Source organism: Zonotrichia leucophrys, chromosome 2, assembly GCF_028769735.1.
Source record: "Zonotrichia leucophrys gambelii isolate GWCS_2022_RI chromosome 2, RI_Zleu_2.0, whole genome shotgun sequence".
In the NCBI taxonomy this organism is placed as follows: Eukaryota; Metazoa; Chordata; class Aves; order Passeriformes; family Passerellidae; genus Zonotrichia; species Zonotrichia leucophrys.
Genome location: NC_088171.1, coordinates 1,377,934 through 1,403,258, shown reverse-complemented (window position 1 = coordinate 1,403,258; position 25,325 = coordinate 1,377,934). Strand labels below are relative to the sequence as shown.

The 25,325-nt window shown below is 48.5% G+C and overlaps 1 protein-coding gene across 1 annotated transcript in view; it reads left to right on the top strand.

The window, feature by feature from the left end:
• PTH1R (parathyroid hormone 1 receptor) overlaps positions 1-25,325 on the top strand; it is a 123,629-nt gene that overhangs the window by 85,412 nt on the left and 12,892 nt on the right. The window contains exons 5-9 of the mRNA XM_064703755.1: positions 4,895-4,989; positions 7,595-7,781; positions 11,648-11,801; positions 20,099-20,159; positions 22,043-22,109. Of these exons, the coding sequence (XP_064559825.1) occupies positions 4,895-4,989; positions 7,595-7,781; positions 11,648-11,801; positions 20,099-20,159; positions 22,043-22,109 (564 nt within the window). The remainder of the gene's footprint in view (positions 1-4,894; positions 4,990-7,594; positions 7,782-11,647; positions 11,802-20,098; positions 20,160-22,042; positions 22,110-25,325) is intronic.

Genomic DNA, 25,325 nt, shown 5'->3' with positions numbered 1-25,325 from the left:
GGGGAACATTCCCAGCTCTCCCAGCCTGGCTCCAGCCCTGCAGCAGCTCTGTGACCTCCTCTGGATTTCCTTCAGCAGCTCATATTTATTGTGGATTTGTTCTGTTCCCACACTCTTCCCTAAGCACCCCTTTCTGGCCATGAGAGAGATGGGGAGCAGATTTAAAAGAACCTTTGGCCTGGCCCTTCTCCTTTGTTCCTTGAATTCCCCTAAAACCAGGAGGGAGGGTGACCTGTATTCCTGGATTTGCTCAATCTCTGGATAAAATGCAGCACAAATGATGAATGATGAACCTCAGGCACGTTTTTAGCCATTTCTCCCCAAATTCCATACAACCACAGAATGTGGCTCCCTTACCTTGCACACATCCAGCCAATAGCAGCAGGATCATTTTTCAGGGCACTTTTTCCAACAGTGGCAGCAGCAATGGCATGTTTTGGGCCAAAAAACAGGAATTTCCCCCACTCCCATCTCCCCCAAAAGAACAGGGATGCCAAGCACAGCTGGTTTTAAAGCAGGTCCAACCCATCCTCTTTCCAAGGGTGAGCTGAAGGGTGAATGGGATCTCCACCTCCCGAAATCCCGGGAAATGGGAGTCAGAGCCAGCAACTTGGGAGGTTGGCTCAGCTTGGGAACCACCACCAGCAGCAGGATGGGCCACGCTCAGATCCAACCCCAATCCTGTCTTCATCTGCAGCGTGAGGGTTTGACGGCTTCCCGGGAGCTCGGAGGGGCCTGGAGAATCCGTCCCCTCCCAAACACAATGGGAAGGGCCCAGCGTGTTGCAGGGCTGCTTTATCTAAACCCCATTGTTCCGAGCAGCAATTCCTGGAGCTCTCTGGGGTCCTGGGAAAAGCAAACAACTTTGTGGAGCCTCCAAGTGACGGCACAGGAACGGGTTCGGATTGTTTTGTCCCCAGTTTCCACAAAGGGATGTCAGCAAAGTGTCAGGCGTTTGCAGCAGGACACGGGCAGAGGTTTGAAAGTCTGTGGAGGAATCAAAAAAATTATCTGGGAGATGTTTTGTTCATAATTTCAATTAACCCCGAGGTGCCATCCTCATTCCATGCCTATGGATTTGGTCCGGTGCGTTCCTGGAAATAGAATCCGAGAATCCTGGAATGGTTTGGGTTGGAAAGGAGCTTAAAGATGATTTTTATGGACATGTGTGTCTAAATTGGGGTGTCTGAGAGTAAATGGGAGTGTCTGAAGCTAAACTGGGGGGTCTTTTGTGAGAGCTGATCCCAGACTGGGAGGATTTCAGAGCCTGGAATCTCTGGAGCAGAGTCCTGCGGGAACAGGGTCAAAAACACTCAAAGTTTTCCCTGAGGCTTTGGAAATCAGTGCCTTTTGTGAATATCCCTTTTTGTGAATATCCCATTCTGTGAATATCCCATTTATCTTTTTATTCAGTCCCATTTTCCTGTAAAAAAAAAAAAAAAAACTAGAAGAAAAGCAAGGACAGAGATTTTCTGGCTTTGTTTATCACTCAAAGCAGCAAACCTCTGATTCCAAACGTGTCCTTAACAACACCTGAATCAGCAGCTTGGAGACACTTTGCAGGAATTCCATCTGGGAAATCCTTATTTATGTTTCCCTGTGCTGCTGATCCCACCTTTCACAGCCTTCCCATTCCTCAAAAAACACTGGATCCCTCCCGGCTTCACAACCCGAGTGCTGCTGGTGTCTCACTGAAGGGGAATAAAAAGGATGAAAGAAAAAATCTGGATACGGGGCACAGCTCCATGAAACTCAGGATAGGATTTGCCACCAAATCCAGAAAATTCCTGCTCTGTCTGGTTTTCCTTTTGCACTCATGGCAAGAGCCGAAAGAGTGGAGGGTTCTTGCAGGAATCTAATTCATGGAATCCTGGAATCCTGAATTGATTGGGGTTGGAGGAGACCTTGAAGTCCAGTCAGTTCCAACTCTGTGTCGTGGGCAGGGACACCTCCACCAGCCCAGAAAGCCCTGAATATTCTGATTAAATTATAATTAAATTGAATCACATTGGTTTAGTTGCCACAAGTTATAGACCAGGATCTCGTGGCAAGGCCAGGTTTGGCCTCTTCCAGCAAGGGATGACCAGGGATGGTCAGTGTCTCCTCAGGGTGGACTTCCAGGAGACTTCCAGGGAGCTTCCTGGAGTGATGGATCTCCAGGTTGTGTCCATGGCTTGGCCATCGTGGCCTCTGCAGTTTTCTGGGAATTATTTAACTTCCCATCCATCTCAGCTCCCTAAGGACAATCCTCAGACCATGGAGATCGTCGTTGCAGCTGGCAGATCATTTAGTATTTTCCTACCTGGAGGATCTTTCCTGGTTGTGGTTTTCATGGAGCTGGGACCTCCTTTGGGATCCATGGAACTCCTTTGGAGATTTTGGCCCCTCATGGGTAAACCCAGGGAGGAAAAGCTCCTGGGAACTCCAAGTGAGGGAGAAGTGGAATTGGAGAACCTCAATTTTTTGCTCCAAAGGGTTTCCCTTTGAATGCTCCAAGGATCTGAGCACCCCCTCCAAGAAATCTCATTTCCCAAGGGTTTTCCAGAGTGATTCCAGGTGGGATTTGGGGCACCTCCTCCTCCAAGGAGGGCTCCAGGAGAGGCTTTCTGTGCCTTGGCTCTTGGTGCTCAACCTCTTTTCAAAGAGAGGCCCTGTGGTCAATCAGAGCCCTCAGCTTTCCAAAACCTCCTGCCAATCCAGAGGCTCTTCCCAAGGACATTCCCATCCGTAGGAACGTGGATCTTCCCAGTGAAATTTCTGAATGGGGCTCGGGGATGTTTTGTTAAGGCCTCACAACTTTTGCTTTACTGAAAATTCCAACTTTGGAGTGAGATTATTATTACTACTATTATTAATTATTATTATTTCATTTTTTTACTATGGAGGCAAACGTTTTCCAGCTCCAGGAGGATTCCAGCTTGGCAGCAGGGAAATCACACCAGGATATTTTTCCCTGAAAGCTTTGAAATCTCTTCTTCTTGGCTTTTCAGGGCCTGCTGCCTGCACAGACAGATCTATAAAAATCTATAAAAATATCCCATAAATACGCACAGACACACTCAGTAAATTAATATTGGCAAGGGCTTCGCTCCTCCAGCGCAAACCGCAGAGAAACATTCCCAAATCTGCGGATTCTGATGTAATAGGGCTGAGGTTTGGCATTCCAGGACGGCGTTCCAAGCCTCAAATCCCAATCAGAGCTGTCATTCAGAGCCCAGCATTCCTGACGTTACTGCAGCCCCGTGGGCAGGGCGAGGGAGAGGAGGGAATGAGGAGAAAGACGCTGAATTGGTTGGGTTTTTTGGGATTTTTTGCTAAAATCAGTCTGGGAAAGGCAGGGCAGGCTGGGATGGGGGCAGGTATTTTAACCCTTTCCAGGAATCCCTGAGTTCAGCTGCAGGATCAAGGAAAATATCCCGATATTTAATGGAAACCTCAGGGTTTCAAGGCCAGCTTTGGAAAATAACAACCTAAAACTTCCTAAATGATTAATTATTAAGAACTCTTCTGTGACAGAGCCTTTTCCAAGGGGATTTTGGCAAGCTCAGGCTGTGTCTGGATTGGATAACCACAGGCAGAGGCTGCTTGGGATTTAAAAAGGGGAAAAATAAACGCAGGTGATTTTTTTTTCCTCATATCCCATAGCCAAAGTATTTCCTTCCCCTGTTTTCTGGTGAGGGTTACAGTCCCCCAGGCCGGACATCAGTCATCCAGCAACGGCTAAATTGTGCAATTCCAGCTCAATTCCCAGCTCAGCAGGCATTTTATCCAGGTGAAAATTCCCAAGTGATCCCTGGACTGGGCCACGAGTTTGTAAAGCGCTTTGGGTTCCTTTGGGATGAAAATGCTGCAAAATTCCCAGGCAAGGGATTAACTCCACTCCATCGTTAATGCCTTGCAAAATTCCCAGCTGAGCAGGCATTTTGTCCAGGTGAAAATTCCCAAGTGATCCCTGAATTGTGCCAAGAGTTTGTAAAGCACTTTGGGTTCCTCTGGGATGAAAATGGTGTGAAACTCCCAGGCAAGGGATGAACCCCAACTCCATCATTAATCCCTTGGCAAAATTCCCAACTGAGCAGGCATTTTGTCCAGGTGAAAATTCCCAAGTGATCCCTGAGTTGGGCCAGGAGTTCGTTGGTTTGTTGGAACCACTTTGGGTTCCTTTGGGATGAAAATGCCGTGAAATTCCCAGGTATGGGATTAACCCCACTCCATCATGAATCCCTTGGGAAAATTCCCAGCTGAGGAAGCATTTATCCAGGTGAAAATTCCCAAGTGATCCCTGAATTGTGCCAAGAGTTTGTAAAGCACTTTGGGTTCCTCTGGGATGAAAATGGTGTGAAACTCCCAGGCAAGGGATGAACCCCAACTCCATCATGAATCCCTTGGGAAAATTCCCAGCTGAGGAAGCATTTATCCAGGTGAAAATTCCCAAGTGATCCCTGAGTTGGGCCAGGAATTCATTGGTTTGTTGGAACCACTTTGGGTTCCTTTGGGATGAAAATGATGCAAAATTCCCAGGCAAGGGATTAACTCCACTCCATCGTTAATGCCTTGGGAAAATTCCCAGCTGAGGAAGCATTTATCCAGGTGAAAATTCCCAAGTGATCCCTGAGTTGGGCCAGGAGTTCATTGGTTTGTTGGAACCACTTTGGGTTCCTTTGGGATGAAAATGCCACGAAACTCCCAGGTATGGGATTAACCCCACTCCATCATGAATCCCTTGTGAAAATCCCACCTCCCCACCTCAGGGAACACAAACCCCACATCCCAAGCTGCCAAAAAAAAGACGGGATTCCCGAAGGATCTGGGCTCTGCGTGCTGCCAGGGTTGTGTGGTGCAGGAGGGCCGCGTTCCCCGTGTGACGCTGTTTTCTCCATCGTTTCTGCTGCAGGAGGTCTTTGATCGCCTCTATTTGATTTATACTGTTGGATACTCCATCTCCCTGGGATCCCTCACAGTTGCTGTCCTTATCCTGGGATACTTCAGGTAGGCGGCTCTGTTTTTACCTAAGCGACGCCGGAGAAGCCGCGGGTTTTTCCGGAAGGATAAAAAATTGGGGTGGCGCAGTTCAGGAAGCCACCAGTGCTGGTGGCATCTGTGATTTGGGCTGGTTTAGGGTATCCCAGGGCAAACTTCCTGGGGGATGGCGGGTGGGATTTTGGAATTCCTTCCTCTTCCCTCAGGTGGAGTTTTCCAGGCCCTCTTTGTAGTAAATGGGAAGAGGAGCGTCTCCAGGAATCCCTTGGAATACTGTCCAGGATTTTCTGTCCCTGTCATCCCTGCAGCTGACTAGCTTAGCTTTAGATGGCTGATTTGCAGAGAAATAAGATTCCCTGAGGGAAATCCCTAAGTCTGAATTTTCATGAAAGATAAACCAGTTGAAAGAGATGGAAAACTCCAAGGCTGATTCCTCCAATCTCCTCACACCGCTGCTCTTCCCAGGGATCCAAAAATGACCCTCCTGACTCCATTGTGTCCCCTCCCTTCCCTCTATCCCTGCCAAGGCATTTAGACCCCAAAATGCCACTTTGAACCCTCATTATCCATTCCTCAATCCACTGGTGCAGCTTCCATCCCTGGAAGTGTCCAAGGCCAGGCTGGACAGGGCTTGGAGCAGCCTGGGATAGTGGAAGGTGCTGGGGTTGGAATGGGATGATATTGAAGGTCCCTTCCAGCCCAAACCATTCTGGGATTTTTGCTGGCACAGACAGCATGGGATGGGAGGGATGAAAGGTGTCACTCATATCCAGGGATTTGTCCTTTGGGAATGCTCTATCGGGTGACCCCATAGAGCAGGGTGACCCCTGAGCCCCAGATTTGCTTCTCTTTGATGTCTCCTCGTGTCTTCTCCTAAAAAACCAGCAGGGCCTGGACAAGAGCTGGTGGGGGCCAAAACAGCCACGTGGTGTCCGCAGAGGGATTTGGGGAGTTCGAGCCAAGCCCTGGACACGGAACACTGGGAATGAAATGTGTGGCTTTGGGCTCTGAAAATGCTCAGAGCTCTCAGCACACAGCAAAAGGTGTCAGGGGGGTTTGCTTGGACAGCAAATCCCAAATCCATGACAAACCCAATCCAAAGGGCGCCGCAGACCCCATCCCAACACCACACTCCTGTTCTCCCAACCTTTTCCCTACGCTTCATTTCCCACTGGACACTGGCATGGTTGTTAAAATATTCCATGTCCATGAGTGCAAGAGAATTCCTGATTTTTCTTTATCCATGTCTTTATCCCACTTCATTTCCAGCCCAGACCACCTGGGCAACTATGCAGGAGCATCTTTATCCCAAGGATCAGAGCAGCAGAAGGGATCAAGACAGATTTTATCCTCAATAATCCAGAGATTCATTGACTCCCTTTCAAATGCAGGGAACAAAGCCAATCCTCACTCAATAAACCTCATCAGTTCCACTTGGTGTAATTTGGATTATAAGAGCGCAGAGAACAGCTGGTGTTGTTATCATAGCATCCTGCAAAAGGGATAAAAACACGGCCTTTAATTAGTGCAGATTATTGGGATTTAACAGGAATATAAATCCATTCATAAATCCAGGCATGGCACCAGAGCTCCAGAGGACAGAGGGCACCCCAAGAGGTCAGTTCCTTCTTCCCAAAATCCTGATTCCTGATTCCAAAATACACCTCTTCTTCCTGCTTCTGACCCATTCGCCTCTCACCATCCCCAAAAAGGCTTTTCCTCCAAAAAGGACCTTAAAGCGCTTTACAACTGGGATTTGTGGGGTCGCTGCTGCCATTGCTGGGGTGGAGCCCACAAACTGCTCCAAAGGATGACATTTACAGCCGGGAAAACAGGGACAACAGCCCAGCACACCCGAGTTACTGCTGGAGTTACTCCTAAATTGAGCTGGGCAAAAAAAATAATGGTTTACAGGAAGTCCTGCGAGGTTTTCCAGTAGCCCTAAGTTCTGGAGCTTCTGGAATCCAAGGGCAGGAGTGGATAGGAGAGCGGGAATGGCTTCCCACTGCCACAGGGCAGGGTTAGAGAAGATTTTCGGAAGGAATTCCTGGCTGGGAGGGTGGGAAGACTCTGGCACAGGGTGACCAGAGCAGCTGTGGCTGCCCCTGGATCCCTGGAAGTGTCCAAGGCCAGGCTGGACAGGGCTTGGAGCAGCCTGGGACAGTGGGAGGTGTCCCTGCCCATGGCAGGGGGTGGGATTGGATGGGCTTGAAGTCCCATCCATCCCAAACCATTCCATGATTCCCTGAAGACCCATCCATCCCAAACCATTCCATGATTCCCTGAAGACGCATCCATCCCAAACCATTCCATGATTCCCTGAAGACCCATCCATCCCAAACCATTCCATGATTCCCTGAAGACGCATCCATCCCAAACCATTCCATGATTCCCTGAAGACCCATCCATCCCAAACCATTCCATGATTCCCTGAAGCCCCTGGAGAAGGTATTAATCCACTTCCCAACCGCATGGGAGAGCAGGGAGCCGTGACCATCACTCTGCTCCCCATGAGGTGCTGGTGGGAGGAGCTGGGGCTCTGCAGGGCCAGAAGTGACCCTGGCTCCATCCAACAGCTGGACTGAACTTCCCAATCCTTCTTCTCCTCTTCCAGACGTTTGCACTGCACTAGGAACTACATCCACATGCACCTGTTTGTGTCCTTCATGCTGAGGGCCGTCAGCATCTTCGTGAAGGACGCGGTCCTGTACTCCGGGTCAGCCCTGGAGGAGATGGAGCGCATCTCCGAGGAGGACTTGAAATCCATCACGGAAGCGCCTCCAGCGGATAAATCGCAGTTTGTGAGTATTCCCAGAGCAGTGGTTTCCCAGGATTCGTGTCTTTGTCCTCTCTGTTCAACACTTACCCTCTTTTGGGGAGTTTTCCACCCTACTCATCTTTCACAGCCTCTTCCCGTCCTTTCCCCTTCTCAGTCCATTGGTTCAGAGGGATTCCCAGTTCCTGAGCTGAGGAAAAGCTGCTCCCGTGGCAGTAAAAGTTGATGGTTTGATTCCCATCTACATTGCCCTGACATCCCCTGGAATTTATGGCTGTGGAAACATTCCTGACCATCCCAGCACAAGGCACATCCAGCCTGGCTCACAACACTTCCACGGATGGGGAATGCACGACTTTTCTCCCTCCCTCTTCCCATATGGAGAAAAAGACATTTTGGAAGGGAAAATGGGGGTAGGATGTGGTATTGTAGGAAAACCTCAGACAGAATCATTGAGTTGGAAAAGAATTCCAAGATCATCCAACCTTGGAATTGCTGGTGGGTCCCCAATCCCAGCATTGTCCCCAGCCAGGAGCACTGAGTGCCACCTCAAGGAATTCCTTGGACACCTCCAGGGATGGGCACTCCAAACCTCCCTGGGCATCTCCTTCCAAGGCCTGAGCATCCAGCATGTCCTTTCCTTTTGGGGGAAAATCCCCTGGTTTTGACTCCAAATTGCCTGATACTCAGCGCCTTTCCATTTAGGTGGGCTCTCAATTCCCACTTTCCCTTGTTGTGGATTCATATGGATTTCCCAAAACCAATGGCGTTTTCCTCTATAAAATCTGCGAATTAGGCAAGATTGACCTCCCATTCTCATGATGAATCCTCAATTCCCCTGACAGCATTTTTCCTTGTTGAATTTCCCATAGTGATCCCTGATGGGCCAGGAGTTTTGGGTTGTTGAAGCCACTTTGGGTTCCTTTGGGATGAAAATGCCATGAAATTCCCAGGCTTATGGGATTAAGCCACCACACTCCATCAAGGTGAAATCCCTTCCGGAAAATTCCCACTGACAGGCATTTTGTCCAGTGAAATTCCCAAGTGATCCCTGAGTTGGGCCAGAGTTTGTTGGTTTGTTGAACCACTTTGGGTTCCTTTGGATGAAAATGCCACGAAATTCCAGTTTGGATTAACCACTCCATGAATCCTTGGAAAATCCCACTAGGAACCAATCCGATTCCAAGTGCCAAGTGTTCCCAAAGGATCTGTGCTCTGCGTGTTGCCCAGATCCTTCTCACCTTCTCACTTCCCACAGCTCCTGACAGGAGGGAACAGCTCGGTTGATCGGGCTCTGCTCCAGGGAGCAGGGACAGGAGCAGAGGGAACGGCCTCAGGCTGGGCCAAGGTTGGACACCAGCAGGAATTTCCCCATGGAAAGGGGGCTCAGGCCTTGGAATTGCCCAGGGAGGTTTGGAATCCCCACCCCTGGAGGTGCCCAAGGAATTCCTGGATGTGGCACTCGGCGCTCTGGTGGGTTCAGGCACAGCTTGGACTCAGTGATCATGGAGGTCTTTTCCAACCTCAAGGATTCAGGGATCAAATTCCTGCTTTTGGATTTGCTTGACTTCTCAAGTCTTTCCCAGCTTGTGCTGCCACCAGGGACCAGCAACACCCTGTGAAAAATCAGAGGGTTTGGGAATGTCCCACTGTGCATCCGAGTGTCCCAACTGGAACGTTGTCATTGTGTTCCTTTCCCACCCCGGACATCCGTGTCATTAATTTGCAGAGTCTCGCTCAACACGCTCCAAAACTCTCATTTTTTTTGGAAAGAACACAAAATGTTTCACTGCATTGTTTGGTGTTTCTCCTCTTGCTGGGCTCATTATAAGGAATAATTAGGATAATCTATGGCATTCTTTGGATATTAGCATTTAATGGCATTTCCCACTCTTTGGAATTGCAAGGCAAACAAGCAATGAAGGCGACAATTAATGGATTTCTTTTGTTTCCAAACAAAATGGGAACTTTGCAATTAGTGCCTCACTTTCCCTGCATGAGGCAATAAATATAAAAAATAAATATAGAAAATATTATCAAACCTAGATGGGGATTTTTTAATAAATATAAAAAATATTAATTTTAATTAAGGAGGATTTTTAATTAGTCTATTTTAACTCTCTCTGTCTATGAAAGAAAATTAGTGTAATGTATGCATATCTTATCAATACGCAAACATATGTATAGATGTATATATTGATGGACAAAAAATTAGCATAAAATCTGTGCCAAGATTTAAAAAATCTCTTTTTATTTCCAAGGTAGTATTATTGGCATTTTCTGTCAGTCCTTTGCATTCCTCTTAAAGGAAGGGACCGCACAAAGATGGACCAAGGGATGTGGCCGCCACAGAATTCCTGGGAAATCCAACTTCCCAGACTCCGCATTGACAAGATCTGGCTTTGTACTGATCAATCCCAAAGTGGCACCAATATTTTGCAGCCTGTCTCTTCTGGAGCTGAGAAGTTGGGAAGAAGGGTGGCTTTGTCCAAAGGGAATGTTGGGCCACACTCAGGGTTTTGCTCCCAAAAAAATTAAAGGATTTCAGCTCAGTGTGAAGGAAGAGCTCAGCTTTAACTTCACAATGTCCTGGAAGTCTCTCCCAGATCTCCCACCCTGCAGCTCAGGTGGGACACTGTCGGGTTTTCGGCTGTTTGAAGGGCCTGGAAAGGCCCGGGGTGGCCTTGGGGCAGCCCGCGTATCAAAGGACGAGAAGAGGCTTCAGTTCTTCTTTCGGTTTTTATGTTTATTAATTGTTTATCTAAAAGATTTTCTCTTGGCCCGACAGAGCTCTGCTCAGCAGCCAGCCATGAGCACACTGTGCTGCCCTCCGGGCGGTCACCTATCTTTATACCCATTGTTACGTGTACAATATTTATCATTTTTCCCCAATACCATTTATTCTTATTGCTGGGTGCACTTTCAGTAATAACCAATCCCAAAGTCCCACCATCACCACAGAAGATGGAGGAGAAGAAGAAGAAGAAGAAGGACAGGACACGCCCCAATTCCTCCATCTTACTTCTCTAAACCCCCCTGTACAGAAATCCTAAACCCTGTGTTTCACCCTCTAATTAACCAATCCCTTCACCATTCACCCCGGTGAAACCCTCCTGTCCTCATACAGGTGTCGTCTCCTGTGTAGGATCAAAGTCCAGCCACCAGACACTTCTGGAACATTCCAGGACTCCCGAGCCCCCCAAGGGTGCTCTCGGTGGCCCGGCACCTCAGGACTGAGATCCTGAGATCCGACAGGACACCTTGGGGTATCCAGGGAAAATCCTCCAGGTCCCGTTTGCTCTTGGAGCACCTGGCTCCAAAGGCAGCAGGACGGTTCCCAATTGTTGGGGACAGACAAACAGCCCTGGAGGATCCCGGTGTGGACATCCATGACAGGATGGGGTGACTCCATCCCACCTTGGCCTCTCCATGAGCTGAGGAAGGAGTTGTAATTCCAGGTGCTGTGACTTCAGCAGGACACCCAGACTGGGACAAGTGGGCCAAGGCCCCTTGGCCTCCAACATGGACAAGGAACATGGGGAAAAGATGAAACACAGGGAAAAGATGAAACACTGGGAGAGATGAATCCCAGCTTCTCTAGGAAGTGTGTGAGCCCCTCACCACCAGTTTGGGAGAGAGGAGGATCAGGCCGTCATCTCTTTTTCTCTACTCGCCTGCTGTAGGAAAAAACATCTTTGGCTCAGGAGGTTTTTTCCCAACAGTTCATCTTTCCTGCTCTTCCACAGGTTTCCCCCCTCACAAAAAACCCTGAAACAGATTTTTCTGATTTATTTCCTTTCTCCACCTTGTTCCCCACCCCACCTCAATGTGTTTGCGCAGCACAAGAATTTCACCCCGTGTTCCTTCTCTGTCCTTCTGTGGTCGCTGCAGGTGGGCTGTAAAGTAGCTGTCACCTTCTTCCTCTACTTCCTGGCTACCAATTACTACTGGATCCTGGTGGAAGGGCTCTATCTCCACAGCCTCATCTTCATGGCATTCTTCTCGGAGAAGAAATATCTCTGGGGATTCACATTATTTGGCTGGGGTAAGTCATGGCTGCTCCTGGAAAAGTCTCTTGGAGGTGGTTCCTGAAGGAAGCTGTGGATGCACAGAAATATGGGAGAGGGGATGGAGGCAGGGAGCAACTCTTGTAAGGACAGGCTTTCCATCCTGGGATGTGATAATTATTTTTTGTGGGGAGTTTTGAATAAGTTAGAGATGGGACTTTTGAGTTTTAAAAAATAGGATTAAAAAAAAAATCACAAGGCCTTTAATTATAAGACTTTTTAAGGAGTTATTGATTAATAAAACAATATTAATAAAGATATTTATATTTTAACCTAATCTTTAAATATTTTGACTTATATTACAGTATAAGCTTTCTTAGTTAATCATATTATAATACACAAATTTATAATACTATATTCTAATATTTTTGTTTACTTCTATAACTACTTTTATTTTTTCTATATCTTAAACTCTAAAACTCTAAACTTTATTTTACTTACTTTACGTTCCTTTACTTTAAACTATAAATCTACATTTTTATTTTTAATACCTAAATTTAAAAGCTTTTTCCCAAGTCTTAAATCAAATCCGGTGTTTAACTCTCAACTTTGATTTACAAATTCATAATGCTAAGAATTCCTTATATTTCAAATTCCAACACTGGGAAGTTTTTATCATTCTGGAATTGTGGTGTTACCATTCTGGAATTGTGGTGTTATCATTCTGGAATTGGGGTGTTATCATTCTGGAATTGGGGTGTTACCATTCTGGAATTGTGGTGTTATCATTCTGGAATTGTGGTGTTATCATTCTGGAATTGTGGCGTTATCATTCTGGAATTGTGCCGTTATCATTCTGGAATTATGATGTTATCATTCTGGAATTTTGGCGTTATCATTCTGGAATTGCAATGTTATCATTCTGGAATTGGGGTGTTACCATTCTGGAATTGTGGCGTTACCATTCTGGAATTGGGGTGTTACCATTCTGGAATTGTGGCGTTATCATTCTGGAATTGTGGCGTTACCATTCTGGAATTGGGGTGTTACCATTCTGGAATTGTGATGTTACCATTCTGGAATTGTGGCGTTATCATTCTGGAATTGTGATGTTATCATTCTGGAATTGTGACGTTATCATTCTGGAATTGCGGCGTTATCATTCTGGAATTGCATGATTGTTTTCATTACTGGATTGGGTACATTTGGAATTTGGGTTATCATTCTGGAATTGGGGTGTTATCATTCTGGAATTGTGGTGTTATCATTCTGGAATTGTGGTGTTATCATTCTGGAATTGTGGTGTTATCATTCTGGAATTGTGGCGTTACCATTCTGGAATTGTGGTGTTATCATTCTGGAATTGTGGCGTTACCATTCTGGAATTGTGGCGTTATCATTCTGGAATTGTGGTGTTATCATTCTGGAATTGTGGCGTTACCATTCTGGAATTGGGGTATCTTGATTCATTCTGGAATTGGGTTACATCGGAATGGTGGTTACCATTCTGGAATTGTGTGTTATCCCTTCTGGAATGGTTAATTTGGAATGGGTTATCATTCTGGAATTGGGGTGTTACCATTCTGGAATTGGGGCGTTACCATTCTGGAATTGTGATGTTACCATTCTGGAATTGTGGCATTATCATTCTGGAATTGTGGTGTTACCATTCTGGAATTGGGGTGTTTTTCACTGTGGCCCTTCCAGGCTCTCCAGAAGGATCAGCCCAGGCTTGGAGAGGCAGCCCAAAGAGCCAGGGAATCCCAGGATGGGATGGGGTTGGAAGGGACCTCAAATCCCACCCAGTGCCACCCCTGCCATGGGCAGGGACACCTCCCGTTATCCCAGGTTGCTCCAAGCCCCAATGTCCAAACCTGCCACAAATCCCTGGTGGTGCCTCACCACCCTCAACATTTTGCCACCCTTCCAGGGCAGGAAATGTGAGGGCTAAATTTGGGATGAGACAGCCAATTTCAGGGATTTGTCCCCACCTCTTCCCAGGATCTCCTGCTGAGAAACCAGTGCTGAGCTGGAGGGGCAGAAATCTGTGGGAGGTTTTGAGCATCTGCTCCCAATGAGAGCCCCAAGCTCTGATTTCCTCCCTCAAACCTCAGCTGGTTCAAATCCTTGAGGTCTCCTGAGCCTTGGAACACCACTGGAAACCTGCAATTTGTGGGGAAGAGTTTTATATTTTCCTTTTCTTTCAACTTGGGCATCTTTTCCCTGAGTAACGAGAAAGGGGCGGGATGTGGGTGCAGGGAAGGGGCTCATTAGGAGAAGACGTTTTGGGCAGGCACATTTTCGGAGGAGAATGGGATTTCTGTTCACTCCTGGCTTTAATTTTGGCTTCCCAGGAGTTACGAGGTGCTGGGACAATAAAACAACTGCCCACAGTTGTCTTGGAGCCTGGAGGTTGGGAGGAGAACAGGGAATGTTTCCGATGATCCTTGAGGATGTGAGGAAGGATAATGGGGTGTGGGTTTAAACAGGAATTAGCAGGAAAACCTGTCCAGGGGGGCTGTGGTTACCTGGCACAGTCCCACTTCCCAAATTCCATATCCCAAATCCACCTGGCCACATCCTGGCTGCATTTTTAGGGCAAGGTTGAGGTGTGCACCCCTACACCCCCATTCCAAAATGAGGCTTTTGTGGAAAAAAAGTTGGTGGCTGTCCCTAATGGTGGAACTCAGAGCCAGGCAGGGAACCCAGAACTGAGTTCATGAAGGATTGCAGATTTTTGGGATTCAATATTCCAGGGCAGGGCTCTCTCCAGCCTTTCTCCTTCGAAGAAGCTGCTCCCAAATCTCCTGTTCAGCTGCTCCATGGGTCAGAAACTGCTGGTGCTGACAGATGATAACGATGGGAAGTGTAAATGTAGAAATATTCCAAAGTGGGAATCCATCTCTCAGGAAAAGCCTGCTCCTGGACAGCTGGAAAAATTCTGGGAAAATTCAACAAATTAGGAGATATTTGATGGGGCTTGGAGCAACCTGGGACAGTGGAAGTTGTCCCTGCCCTTGGCAGGGGGTGGAATGAGATGGGATTTAAGATCCCTCGTCACCCAGATGGTTCTGGGGTTCTATTTCGGGGGTTTGGCATTTCTTATCTCAGCTGCTGAGGGCCGGAGAGGGCTCTGGATGGCACCTCTTTGCTAAAGCAAATGAACAAAACCCCAACTAAATTAAATTAGAAAAGAGAAATAAACTCATCTTCCTCCAAACCTTCAGGCTCTGTAAAAATTCCCCTCTCAAAAAAACAACATTAAACTGCAAAGAGCAGATTTAAAGAAGCAATTCCCCAGAGGGAATCTGGGAGGAGAGGGAAGCAGCTGGAAAATAATGCCATGTGTTTAACAAGCAAAACCAAAGGGGAAAAAGTCGGCACAGGCAGGGATTGCTCTCGTTAGCTCTCCCAAGGAATAATCATTTTATCGGAGCGACCACAGGGCTGGAGTCACACCTGTCACAACAGCCAGCATCCCTGGGCTTCCAGGAGCCGTGGAAATTCCTCTGGAATGAGAACACACGATCCCGATCCCGCCGGGGGCAGCCGGGATTGCTTTGTTTGGATTGGGATGATAATGTCCACACAGGCACCCGCTCAGGCGGATTGTTTGGATAATTTTTGGGCACTGGAAAGGGCAAACCAATCCAGGAGCCACTGGAGACAGTGGAAAAATTCCAGTTCCCTGCAGCGGGCACTGGATCCTGCCCACACCGCAGCAATGAGTGACGGGGAATCAGGGATAAATAGTTGTTCCACGGAAAAGACAGATTTGCCCCCAAAACTGGAATATCCTGGCAATAATCAGCATTGAATTTGTCCCGCCTGGAAATCTCCAAGGTGGAAACAGGGAGCGAAAATCACCCTGAAACATTTTATTTCTGGGAAAAGCAGGACAAAGAGCAATTCTTTGATGTCACCTCCGTGGATTCCTGTCCAGAATTTTCAATCCACATCCTCACTGGCACAAACTCCATCAAAGTCCTCAACTCCCTTCTTCCAAAGGAGACCCTGCTGATGGAAAGGAACTCATTCCATGCCAGCACCCACCCAAAATAAATAAATAATGCCATTATGGGCAACAATAAATCCCTTGGGAGACTCCCAGCTCCCTGCAGCTGTTTTTTGAAGGAAGTTCAGGAACCATGACCAATAGCCAGGAAACCCAAGCTGATTCCATTGGCGTTTTCCCTTCACACCACGTTAATTCCCACACACACGGCTGGCCTGCCCTGGATTTCAGCAAATTGGGGATTGCAGGGACACCTGGGAAAGATAAAAAGGACGGTGGGAGGTGCCCCAAAAATGCGTGATGATGATGAGCCCTGCGTGTTTATCCAAGCAGGAATAATCCTGCCCTGAAAAATATGTACCAAGCAGGACCAGAGGCCTTAAAAGTATTCTTGTTATTCCCATTAAACATCAGGAAAAAGGGACAGAGAGGGACTCATAAAACACAGGCATTGTTCCTCAGAGAAGCTTTTAAATCCCAGGGAATTGAGACCAGAATTCCCAGACCTACACAAGGTCTTTATTCCTAAATTCCCTTCCAGCAGTCGCTCCCTCACTCCACATGCATGAAACCCATTTTTCCATGGGTTTCCATGCATGAAACTGCTGGGAGACACGGACAGAGGAAAAGCCCTCGAGGGGGTGGGGTGGGGTGGCCAGCAGAGCTTTCCCGTTTTCCGGCTGCTGGGGAGATTCCTGACTTTATAGCACCTGCATTGTACACACTGTGTGTGTGGCTGGAAATGCACAGCGCATACAATGTGGATTCTGTACAAGTCGCTCACGGCACGGCGGGGGCTGGGCTGGAGGCAGGGAGCACATCCATCCGTGTATCCGTGTGTCCATCCATCCATTGATCCATCCATGTATCCACCTATCCATCCATCCATCCATCCATCCATCCATCCATCATCCATCCATCATCCATCCATCCATCATCCATCCATCATCCATCCATCCATCCGTCCATCCATCCATCCATCATCCATCCATCCATCCATCCATCCATCCATCCATCATCCATCCATCCATCATCCATCATCCATCCATCCATCCATCCATCCATCCATCCATCCATCCATCATCCATCCATCCATCATCCACCCATCCATCCATCCATCCATCCATCCATCATCCATCCATCCATCATTCATCCATCCATCCATCCATCCATCCATCCATCATCCACCCATCCATCCATCCATCCATCCATCCATCCATCATCCATCCATCCATGTATCCACCTATCCATCCATCATCCATCCATCATCCATCCATCATCCATCCATCCATCCATCCATCATCCATCCATCCATCCATCCATCCATCATCCATCCATCATCCATCCATCATCCATCCATCCATCATCCATCCATCATCCATCCATCCATCCATCCATCATCCATCATCCATCCATCCATCCATCCATCCATCCATCCATCATCCATCCATCCATCCATCATCCATCCATCCATCATCCATCCATCATTCATCCATCCATCCATCCATCCATCCATCCATCCATCCATCCATCCATCCATCTATCCATCCATCCATCCATCCATCCATCCATCCATCCATCCATCCATCCATCCATCATCCATCCACGTATCCACCTATCCATCCATCCATGCACATGTTGGGATTTTTAGGGATAACCCTTTTCCCCGGCTATTTTATTGTTGGTTGGCAGCTCAAAGTCAGCCCAGGATTAGCAAGAATGGGAATTGTGTCTCTTCTGAAGCTCAGGACAGGCAAGAGAGGAACAGATTCCTATCAAGTATATCCAAATCTCCCAAAAAAATCCATCCTTCAGACTTAGAGCTTCGCTGTAGTGGGAATATCCAATATTCCATGGGCAGCCTTCCAACATGGCAGCTCCTCAGTGGATATAAACTGAAAGAGCACCAAAAAAATTCAATCCATTTAAACCCTGGATGATTTTCCAGAGCCTGGAATGGGTGGATGGCGGGGAGGAGGAAAGAGCTGGTGCCTGTCACCTTCCCCGAGCCCTCACTTCCCTCTCTCCAAGTTCCCAGTGCGACAGGTCAAGGATTTTCTTCCCAGCGCCAGCAGCACAGGGAATTGTGGAGCGGGGTGAATTCCTTATAAATGTGGCTTTGTAGGAGCGCTGGGCCTGAGTGAGGCTCTGTGTTTAATTATTTATGCTTTCTTATATTACCTCGGCATTCCCAGCTCCCAGGCCGGATAAGGGCCCCGTTGTCCCTGGGTTTGGGACACAGCCGTCCCTGCTCCACACCCCGTGGTCAGGAAAACCTTTAAGCACCCTAATGAGACTTAAGTGCATGCTGAAAGTTAAGCCTGGGCTTATCCCCGAGCCCCAGCGAGCTTAGACTGGGAACAGCCTCTTCACAGTCCCCGCTGATAAATGTCGCCTTTATTTATTTTTTAATAATTTTTTTTTTTCTCCACCTGAAAGGGGTCATTCTTCCCAAATTTGTGGAAGCTACTGTGGATTGGATCCTGCTTTTTAAGGGAAGCCAGTAGGGGACTCGGTTGTACAAATAACTGGACCCTAAAGAAAAATAAATACAAAGTTGCATTTGGATATTGGGGAATTTTTTTCCGCGTTTCATAGGGAAAAGATGATGGCCTGGGGGTAGCTGTGCTGAAATCAGAATGGTTCCTTTGGGAATGAGCCTTTGGCTGGATATTTTGGAAGCAAAATCCTAAATTTTAGCATTTCTCTGCTTCATGCAGCAGCTCCCTCATATTTAACAGAGCTTCCAATCCATCCAGGGATTTTCTGGGAGAAACTGTCAGAGCCTGACTCCTGCTCTACCTTTCCTTGATGTGAAGGAAGGGAGGAAATATCTTGGAGAAGGTGTGCTGCGTAAAACCATTGGAATCATGGAATCATGGAATAGTTTGGGTTGGATGGGGTCATGAGGATCATCCCATTCCACCTTCTACCATGGGCAGGGACACCTCCCACTGTCCAGGGTGCTCCAAATCCTGTCTAGCCTGGCACTTCCAGGGATCCAGGGCAGCCCCAGCTGCTCTGGGAATTCCATCCCAGCCAGGAATTCCCAATTCCCAATCTCCCACCCATCCCTGCCCTCTGGCACTGGGAGCCATTCCCTGTGTCCTGTCCCTCCATCTTTGTCCCCAGTTATTGAAGTTGGAAGGGAGACGACCCACCTTGCGTTGGTCAGCCATCGACTCCGATTTATTAATCAATCAGGCACCTTTTATAACAGTGTTAATCAAGTTCATGCACATTGCAAAATCTGAGCTCACAATAGGTCAGAGATAACACACCAACCCCTCCTTATGTTTCCAATACCAAGATTTGGGTTCTCAAAATTAGTTTTGCTTTCCCAACACAGCCAAAGATAGAACATCCACTTGTTATGAGAAAGCTGCCTGAGAACTCTGGTATGCAAGGCTCTCAAGGCCTTCATGTTTGTCACTTTTACCTGTAATTAAAAATAACCTGAGAACCTCTGCTGTTCACAGAAACAGGCTGTGAGAACCTGCTCCTCACAGCTGCCTTCTAGGCCATCCCTGAAAAAATCTCCAACACCCAGTCCCTCTCCAGCTCTCCTGGAGCCCCTCCAGGCCCTGCCAGGGGCTCTGAGCTCTCCCTGGAGCTTCTCCTCTCCAGGGGAACATTCCCAGCTCTCCCAGCCTGGCTCCAGAGCAGAGCCATGGGATCACCCATGGGATGAGTTGGCCAAAGCCAGTTTCAGCCTTTCATGTTCCAGCACTCTGAGGCCTCAGAGAGCATCGAGTCCAACCATTCCCAGCACTGCCAAGGCCACCCCTGACCATGTCCCCAAGTGCCACATCCACAGCGATTTAAATCCCTTCAGGCATGGGGACTCCCCCCCGCCCTGGGCAGTCCCAGTGTGTCACAGCCCCTTTGGGGGAAGGAATTTTCCAAATGTCCAACCCAAACCTCCCCTGGCCCAGCCTGAGGCCGTTCCCTCTGCTCCTGTCCCTGTTCCCTGGGATAAGATCCCAAATCCCCCCGGCTGTGCCCTCCTGGCAGGAGCTGTGCAGAGCCACAAGGTCCCCCCTGAGCCTCCTTTGCTCCAGGTTGAATCCCTTCCCAGCTCCTTCAGTTTTCCAGATCCTTCCCAACTCCTTTTCATTCCCTGGACACGCTCCAGCCCCTCAATTTCTTTGTTGTGAGCCCCTCAAACTGAACCAGTTCAGCTCTCAGATGTGAAAGCTCAGCCTCGATCATGCCTGAATAATTAAAAGCTGCTCCTCCCACCTTCCCCTAACCCACTCCACCTGGAATTTTGGTGCCCTCGGTGCCCACTGACCTCGTGTCCCCTGTGTTCTCTTGCAGGACTCCCTGCTGTGTTTGTCACAGTGTGGGCCAGCGTCAGAGCCACTCTGGCCGACACAGAGTAAGTCCCACTGGGTTTCCTTCTCTCCCTCTTACGTGCAGAGTTTTGTGGCATTTATGGGTGAATTCAAAAGGAAAAAGAACCAGGCAAAGCTGAAATTCTACTCTGACGTCATTAACCTTTGGAGGAGGATGGTGGATGGAAGGGAAGGATAATTTTCCCTTTGTTCTGCAGGATCCAATCAATGGGAATGCCTGCAGTTGTTATCCCTGGGGATGAGGGGGCTGTGTCACAGCTGGGCAGGGACAAGACAGGGATCCTTAAAATCCTGAATGGGCAGGAATGAATTTGGGACACAGCAGCTGCAGCACAGTCAGGGAGGTTTGGTCGTGGTGGGGAGGTAGAACTGTAACTCCTCCATGGATTTTACAATCCCAGGATGGTTTGGGTTGGAAGGGACCTTAAAGCTCATCCCATTCCACCCCTGCCATGGGCAGGAACTCCTTCCACTGTCCCAGGCTGCTCCAAGCCCTGTCCAACCTGGCCTTTCCCCCAAAACTCACAGGCTTGACCGCACAGGCGTTCCCATGTCCCCAGGATCCTCCATCCATGAGGGTCCCTGGGCATTCCCAAATGGCTCTGCCTGGGAAGGCACTGCTTTCCAAAGGGGATTTCAGCTCCAGGCTTGGGTGGGTGGACCAGCAGAGCTGCTGACGGGTGACACATCCGTGACAGCAGCTCATCCTCACAGAGGTTCCAGGGAGCACTGGTGGCTTTCCAGCCTCGCCTATCCCTGAGGAGCTGGCCTGGGAAAACTGCCAGGGCCATGTGGGGGTTACCTGGATCAGATAAGGAGAAGCTGTGGCATTCCTGCCTCCAGGGATGGAGAGAATTCCGACAGAATAATTAACAGAGTCAGCTTTTCCAGTGGCTGCTGGAAACTCCTGGGAGCCAATGGAGCCCGTCCCTCCTTGGCAGATAGAGGATTGCATCCCAACATCCCAACATCCCAACATCCACGTCACCAACCGGCCCTCCCAGTCCTCACTGGGAATAAGGACTGAAGGTGGATGGAGATTAAAGATTTTGGGGGATTTTGGTTGAAGGAAACCCCCAGGAAGTGAGTGTGGAACCCCAGCACTGTCCCCATCGCCACCTGTCCCCATGGGAAGTTGTGCAGGTTTATTCCAAGAGGGAATCATGGAATGGTTGGGTTGGAGAAGACCTTTAAAGGTCACCTAACCCAACCCCCTGCCATGAGCAGGGACATTTCCAGGATTGAAGAGGCCTACAGGGAAACTGAAGGGATTATTCATCAGGAACTGGAGGGACAGGACACAGGGAATGGCTTCCCACTGCCAGAGGTCAAGGATAAATGGGATTTTGGGAAAAACTCTTCCCTGTGAGGGTGGGGGAGCCCTGGCACAGGTCACCCAGAGAAGCTGTGGCTGCCTCATCTTGGGAAATGTCCAAGGCCAGGTTGGACAGGGCTTGGAGCAACCTCTCTCCCATGGTTTGGAATTAAATCACCTTTAAGTTCCCTTCCAACCCAACCCATGTGAGGATTCTGTGATCCCACATCAGTTCAGCCTCTCCTGTGTTCATGAAACCTGGATTACTTTTAATGGAGGGATTTTTTTTTCTGGTGAGGAAGTGAAGAAGTGGAAAAGGATCCGTTCCTGCCCTGAAGGGATGAGTCTGGATGGGTGTGGGAAGAGCTGGAAGGAACTTCACATTTTGGAGAGCAGAGCCATCCCAACCATAGGAATATTCTCATTTTTCAGTAGCATAACAGCAGGAAAAGGGATATTCCTAAAATCTCACTGAGTGCAGGCAGGGTTAGAGCAAGGTCCCTCCACCTTTAACTCATCCTTCCAGGGGGGTTTTTCCAACGGAACTCTGGAGTCCATTGCTTTCCTGACAGGATGTCCATCTCTCCTCAGGTGTTGGGACTTGAGTGCTGGCAATTTGAAGTGGATTATTCAGGTGCCCATCCTGGCAGCTATCGTGGTGAGTATGGGATGGGCGAGGGGCTGGGAGGCCTTTGGGTCCTTGGGAAGAGCTGATCCAGGATTTCCTCCTCCTCCTCCTGTTATCAAAATTCCTGCCCTATAATAGTCCCTACATGCCCACTTGGAGGGGTTTTTGTCCTGCCTGGAATTTTGGCAGCTGAATATGGCAGAAGGGTTTGTGAGTGACTTCAAGGAGAGAAAACTCCCACATTTTCAGGGAAAAGACCCCAAAATCATCAACGAAACCAACATTCAAGGCAATATTTCCAACCCAGATGATCCTGGAAACCCTCAGGGATCATAACACATTCTTACCAAGCATCTCCAGTGGGAAGAGATGGAATTTTGGGTCTGTGGCCAGACCAAAGCTATTCCCAGGAATGTTTCAGGGTCATCCCATTATTTCTGAGCTGGTAAAAGCTTGGGAAGCCTGAGGTGGGAAGGGAAGTGAAACCATCCCAGCTTTGATTGGATCTTTAACCACTGAGGGTGGATTATTCCGACCCCCACCCAGGAGCCAGAGGGGAAAGGAAGGATCCAAGTGACATTATCCCATCATCCCAGAGGAGCTCTCCAGAGCTGGAGAGGGCGTTATCAGAGTTAATTATCTGCACCAGGTGAATTCAATTATGTCCTAATTAATGAATTCATTCATTACCCTCTTTCCTCCACTCTCTTTATTTGGGGTTCTCCATTGCTCAGTCTCCTGGTGAAATCCATGTCAAAGAGCTCATGCACTCCCCCAAATCCCATCTCCCTTTCCACTCATCCATGAGTGGAATCTCTCCATGGTCCAGAGGGTTGGAATCAGGCTCTTCCTCCTGGCCTCCCAAATCAGGAGGCCTTGGAAGATGCTCAGTGTGGGTGAGAAGAGCACCAGACACACAAAGAGCAGGAAATTTTCTGAGGTGGATGCGCTCATTTGTGCCATTCGGTGAGATTTTTGGGGTTTGGGGTGGGGCTGGATTTCATCCCTTTGGTGGAAATTCTCCACCTGGCTCCAGCAATTCCTTGGAAGAAACGAGACCACATCTTTGGGAATGAACAAGAGGCTGGAGAAGAAAGTCCAGATGGTTCAATTAAATTCATTCCAGTGGCCCCATCGCATTTCATTTGAAGGCCAATTAGCAGAGGAGAAAGAGCCCAACTGAGGCTCATCCTTGGAAAAACAAGGTTTCTCCAGGAGGCTGTGCCTGTGCCCTGGCAATTTGCAAATCCAGCTGTTTATTATGCAGAAATATTCCATGGGTTGTGTCTGTTTAATTTCTGTGGGTTCGTATTGTTCACTTGGCGGCTTCTGCCATTCCCACGTTGCTGGACTAAGTCCTGCATTTTCTGGATGAGATTCTGGAGGCTGAGGGGTTTAAAATCTCTCCACTTTCTGCTAATTTGGATGTGATTCTTTTGTCTGGATTTCTTTTCAAATTTAGCACATTTGGGGAAATCGGAGTTTCCCTCCTGGGTGTGATAATGTTGGACATAGTTAATTTTTCCGACAAATGCAGAACAAAATCCCACTTTGGAGGCTTTAAAGCTGGAAAAACACCTATAGAGGCATAAATTCTGCTTGCTTTTTCCTTTTCTGATGGTTTCCAAGGAATTAAATGCCCTCAGGCTCTGTCCTTCCCTGCCCGTCAGTCTGTCCGTTCCTCCTTTATAATTCCTGTGCCAATCAGGAAATTTCAGCCAAATAGAACTCAGGGAATGGGGTGGCAGGGATGTAAAATTCCCACAAACCTCATGAAAACAGGGAAATGGATGTGGGAGAGAATTTTCACTCATATTTCAGTGGTGGAAAGGGCGTGGCACGACCTTCCCTGCTTTTTTTATGGAGAGCAGTTCCAAACGAGCTCGCACCTCCTCAAAGGAGGAGGAATCCAACCACAGGAGACAAAGCCATGTCAGATCAAGCCCTGCTGGCTCAGCAGCTCAGGGAATTCCTGGTTTTCCCAGGCAGGATAACTGACCATGGGAACGACTTTCCAATGGTTGTGGTGGAGAAATCTCTGTCATGGAAATGCTGGAACATGGATCTGCTCTGGCTCCAGCCAAAAGGAATCCAAGGAGGTCTCCTGGATAATCCAGCTTGAGGTTCACGATGGTCCCTCCCTAAAACTCTGAACCAGTGTGTGGTGTGGGAATTTGGTGTCTCGGAATGCTGGAGGCTCCACAGGAATCCATAGGCATTATCCAAAAACATGGATCTGCTCATTGAGGTTACGGGATGGTCCTGCCTGTACCCTCTCCATAATCCCATGGAAGGGTTTGGCTGATCCAGCAGCTGGTGGAATCCAGGGAAACCAGCTCTGAAGAGCTCTGCAAAGATGGGAATCTCCCCAGTGCCAACCCACCTTTCCCCTCCATGAGGTGTTGCCAATAAATTTTCCTCAGTGCATTCCTCTGGGACAAGACTGGAATCACAGAGTCACAAAGGTTGGAAATGTTCTCCCAGGTCAAGTCCAACCATTCCCCAGCACCACCATGGTCACCACTAACCCTTGTCCCCAGGTGCCACATCCACATGGGATTATTCCACCACTTCCCAGGATGGAGATTCCACCACTTCCCAGTGTGGGGATTCCACCACTTCCCAGTGTGGGGATTCCACCACTTCCCAGTGTGGGGATTCCACCACTTCCCAGTGTGGGGATTCCACCTCTTCCCAGGATGGAGATTCCACCACTTCCCGGGATGGAGATTCCACCACTTCCCAGTGTGGGGATTCCACCACTTCCCAGGATGGAGATTCCACCACTTCCCAGTGTGGGGATTCCACCACTTCCCAGTGTGGAGATTCCACCTCTTCCCAGGATGGGGATTCCACCACTTCCCAGGATGGAGATTCCACCACTTCCCAGGATGGAGATTCCACCACTTCCCAGTGTGGGGATTCCACCACTTCCCAGTGTGGGGATTCCACCACTTCCCGGGATGGAGATTCCACCACTTCCCAGTGTGGGGATTCCACCTCTTCCTGAGGCAGCCTGTTCCAAGGCACCACTGGAATTATCTTGAGCATCTGGCCCCGAGTTGGGTTCACGGATGTGTCTCCCTGAAAGGCAGTAGATGATATTCCCTGACTGTCCTCGCCTGTTCCGTCCTAAACACTTCCCAGAGGAATTTGGCAGTGGAAATATGGGAGAAATCCAAGAGTTTCATTGCCCTTCTTCATTGTTGAGCTGTCATCTCCAGTTAGGCCCACTCTGTGTCTTCA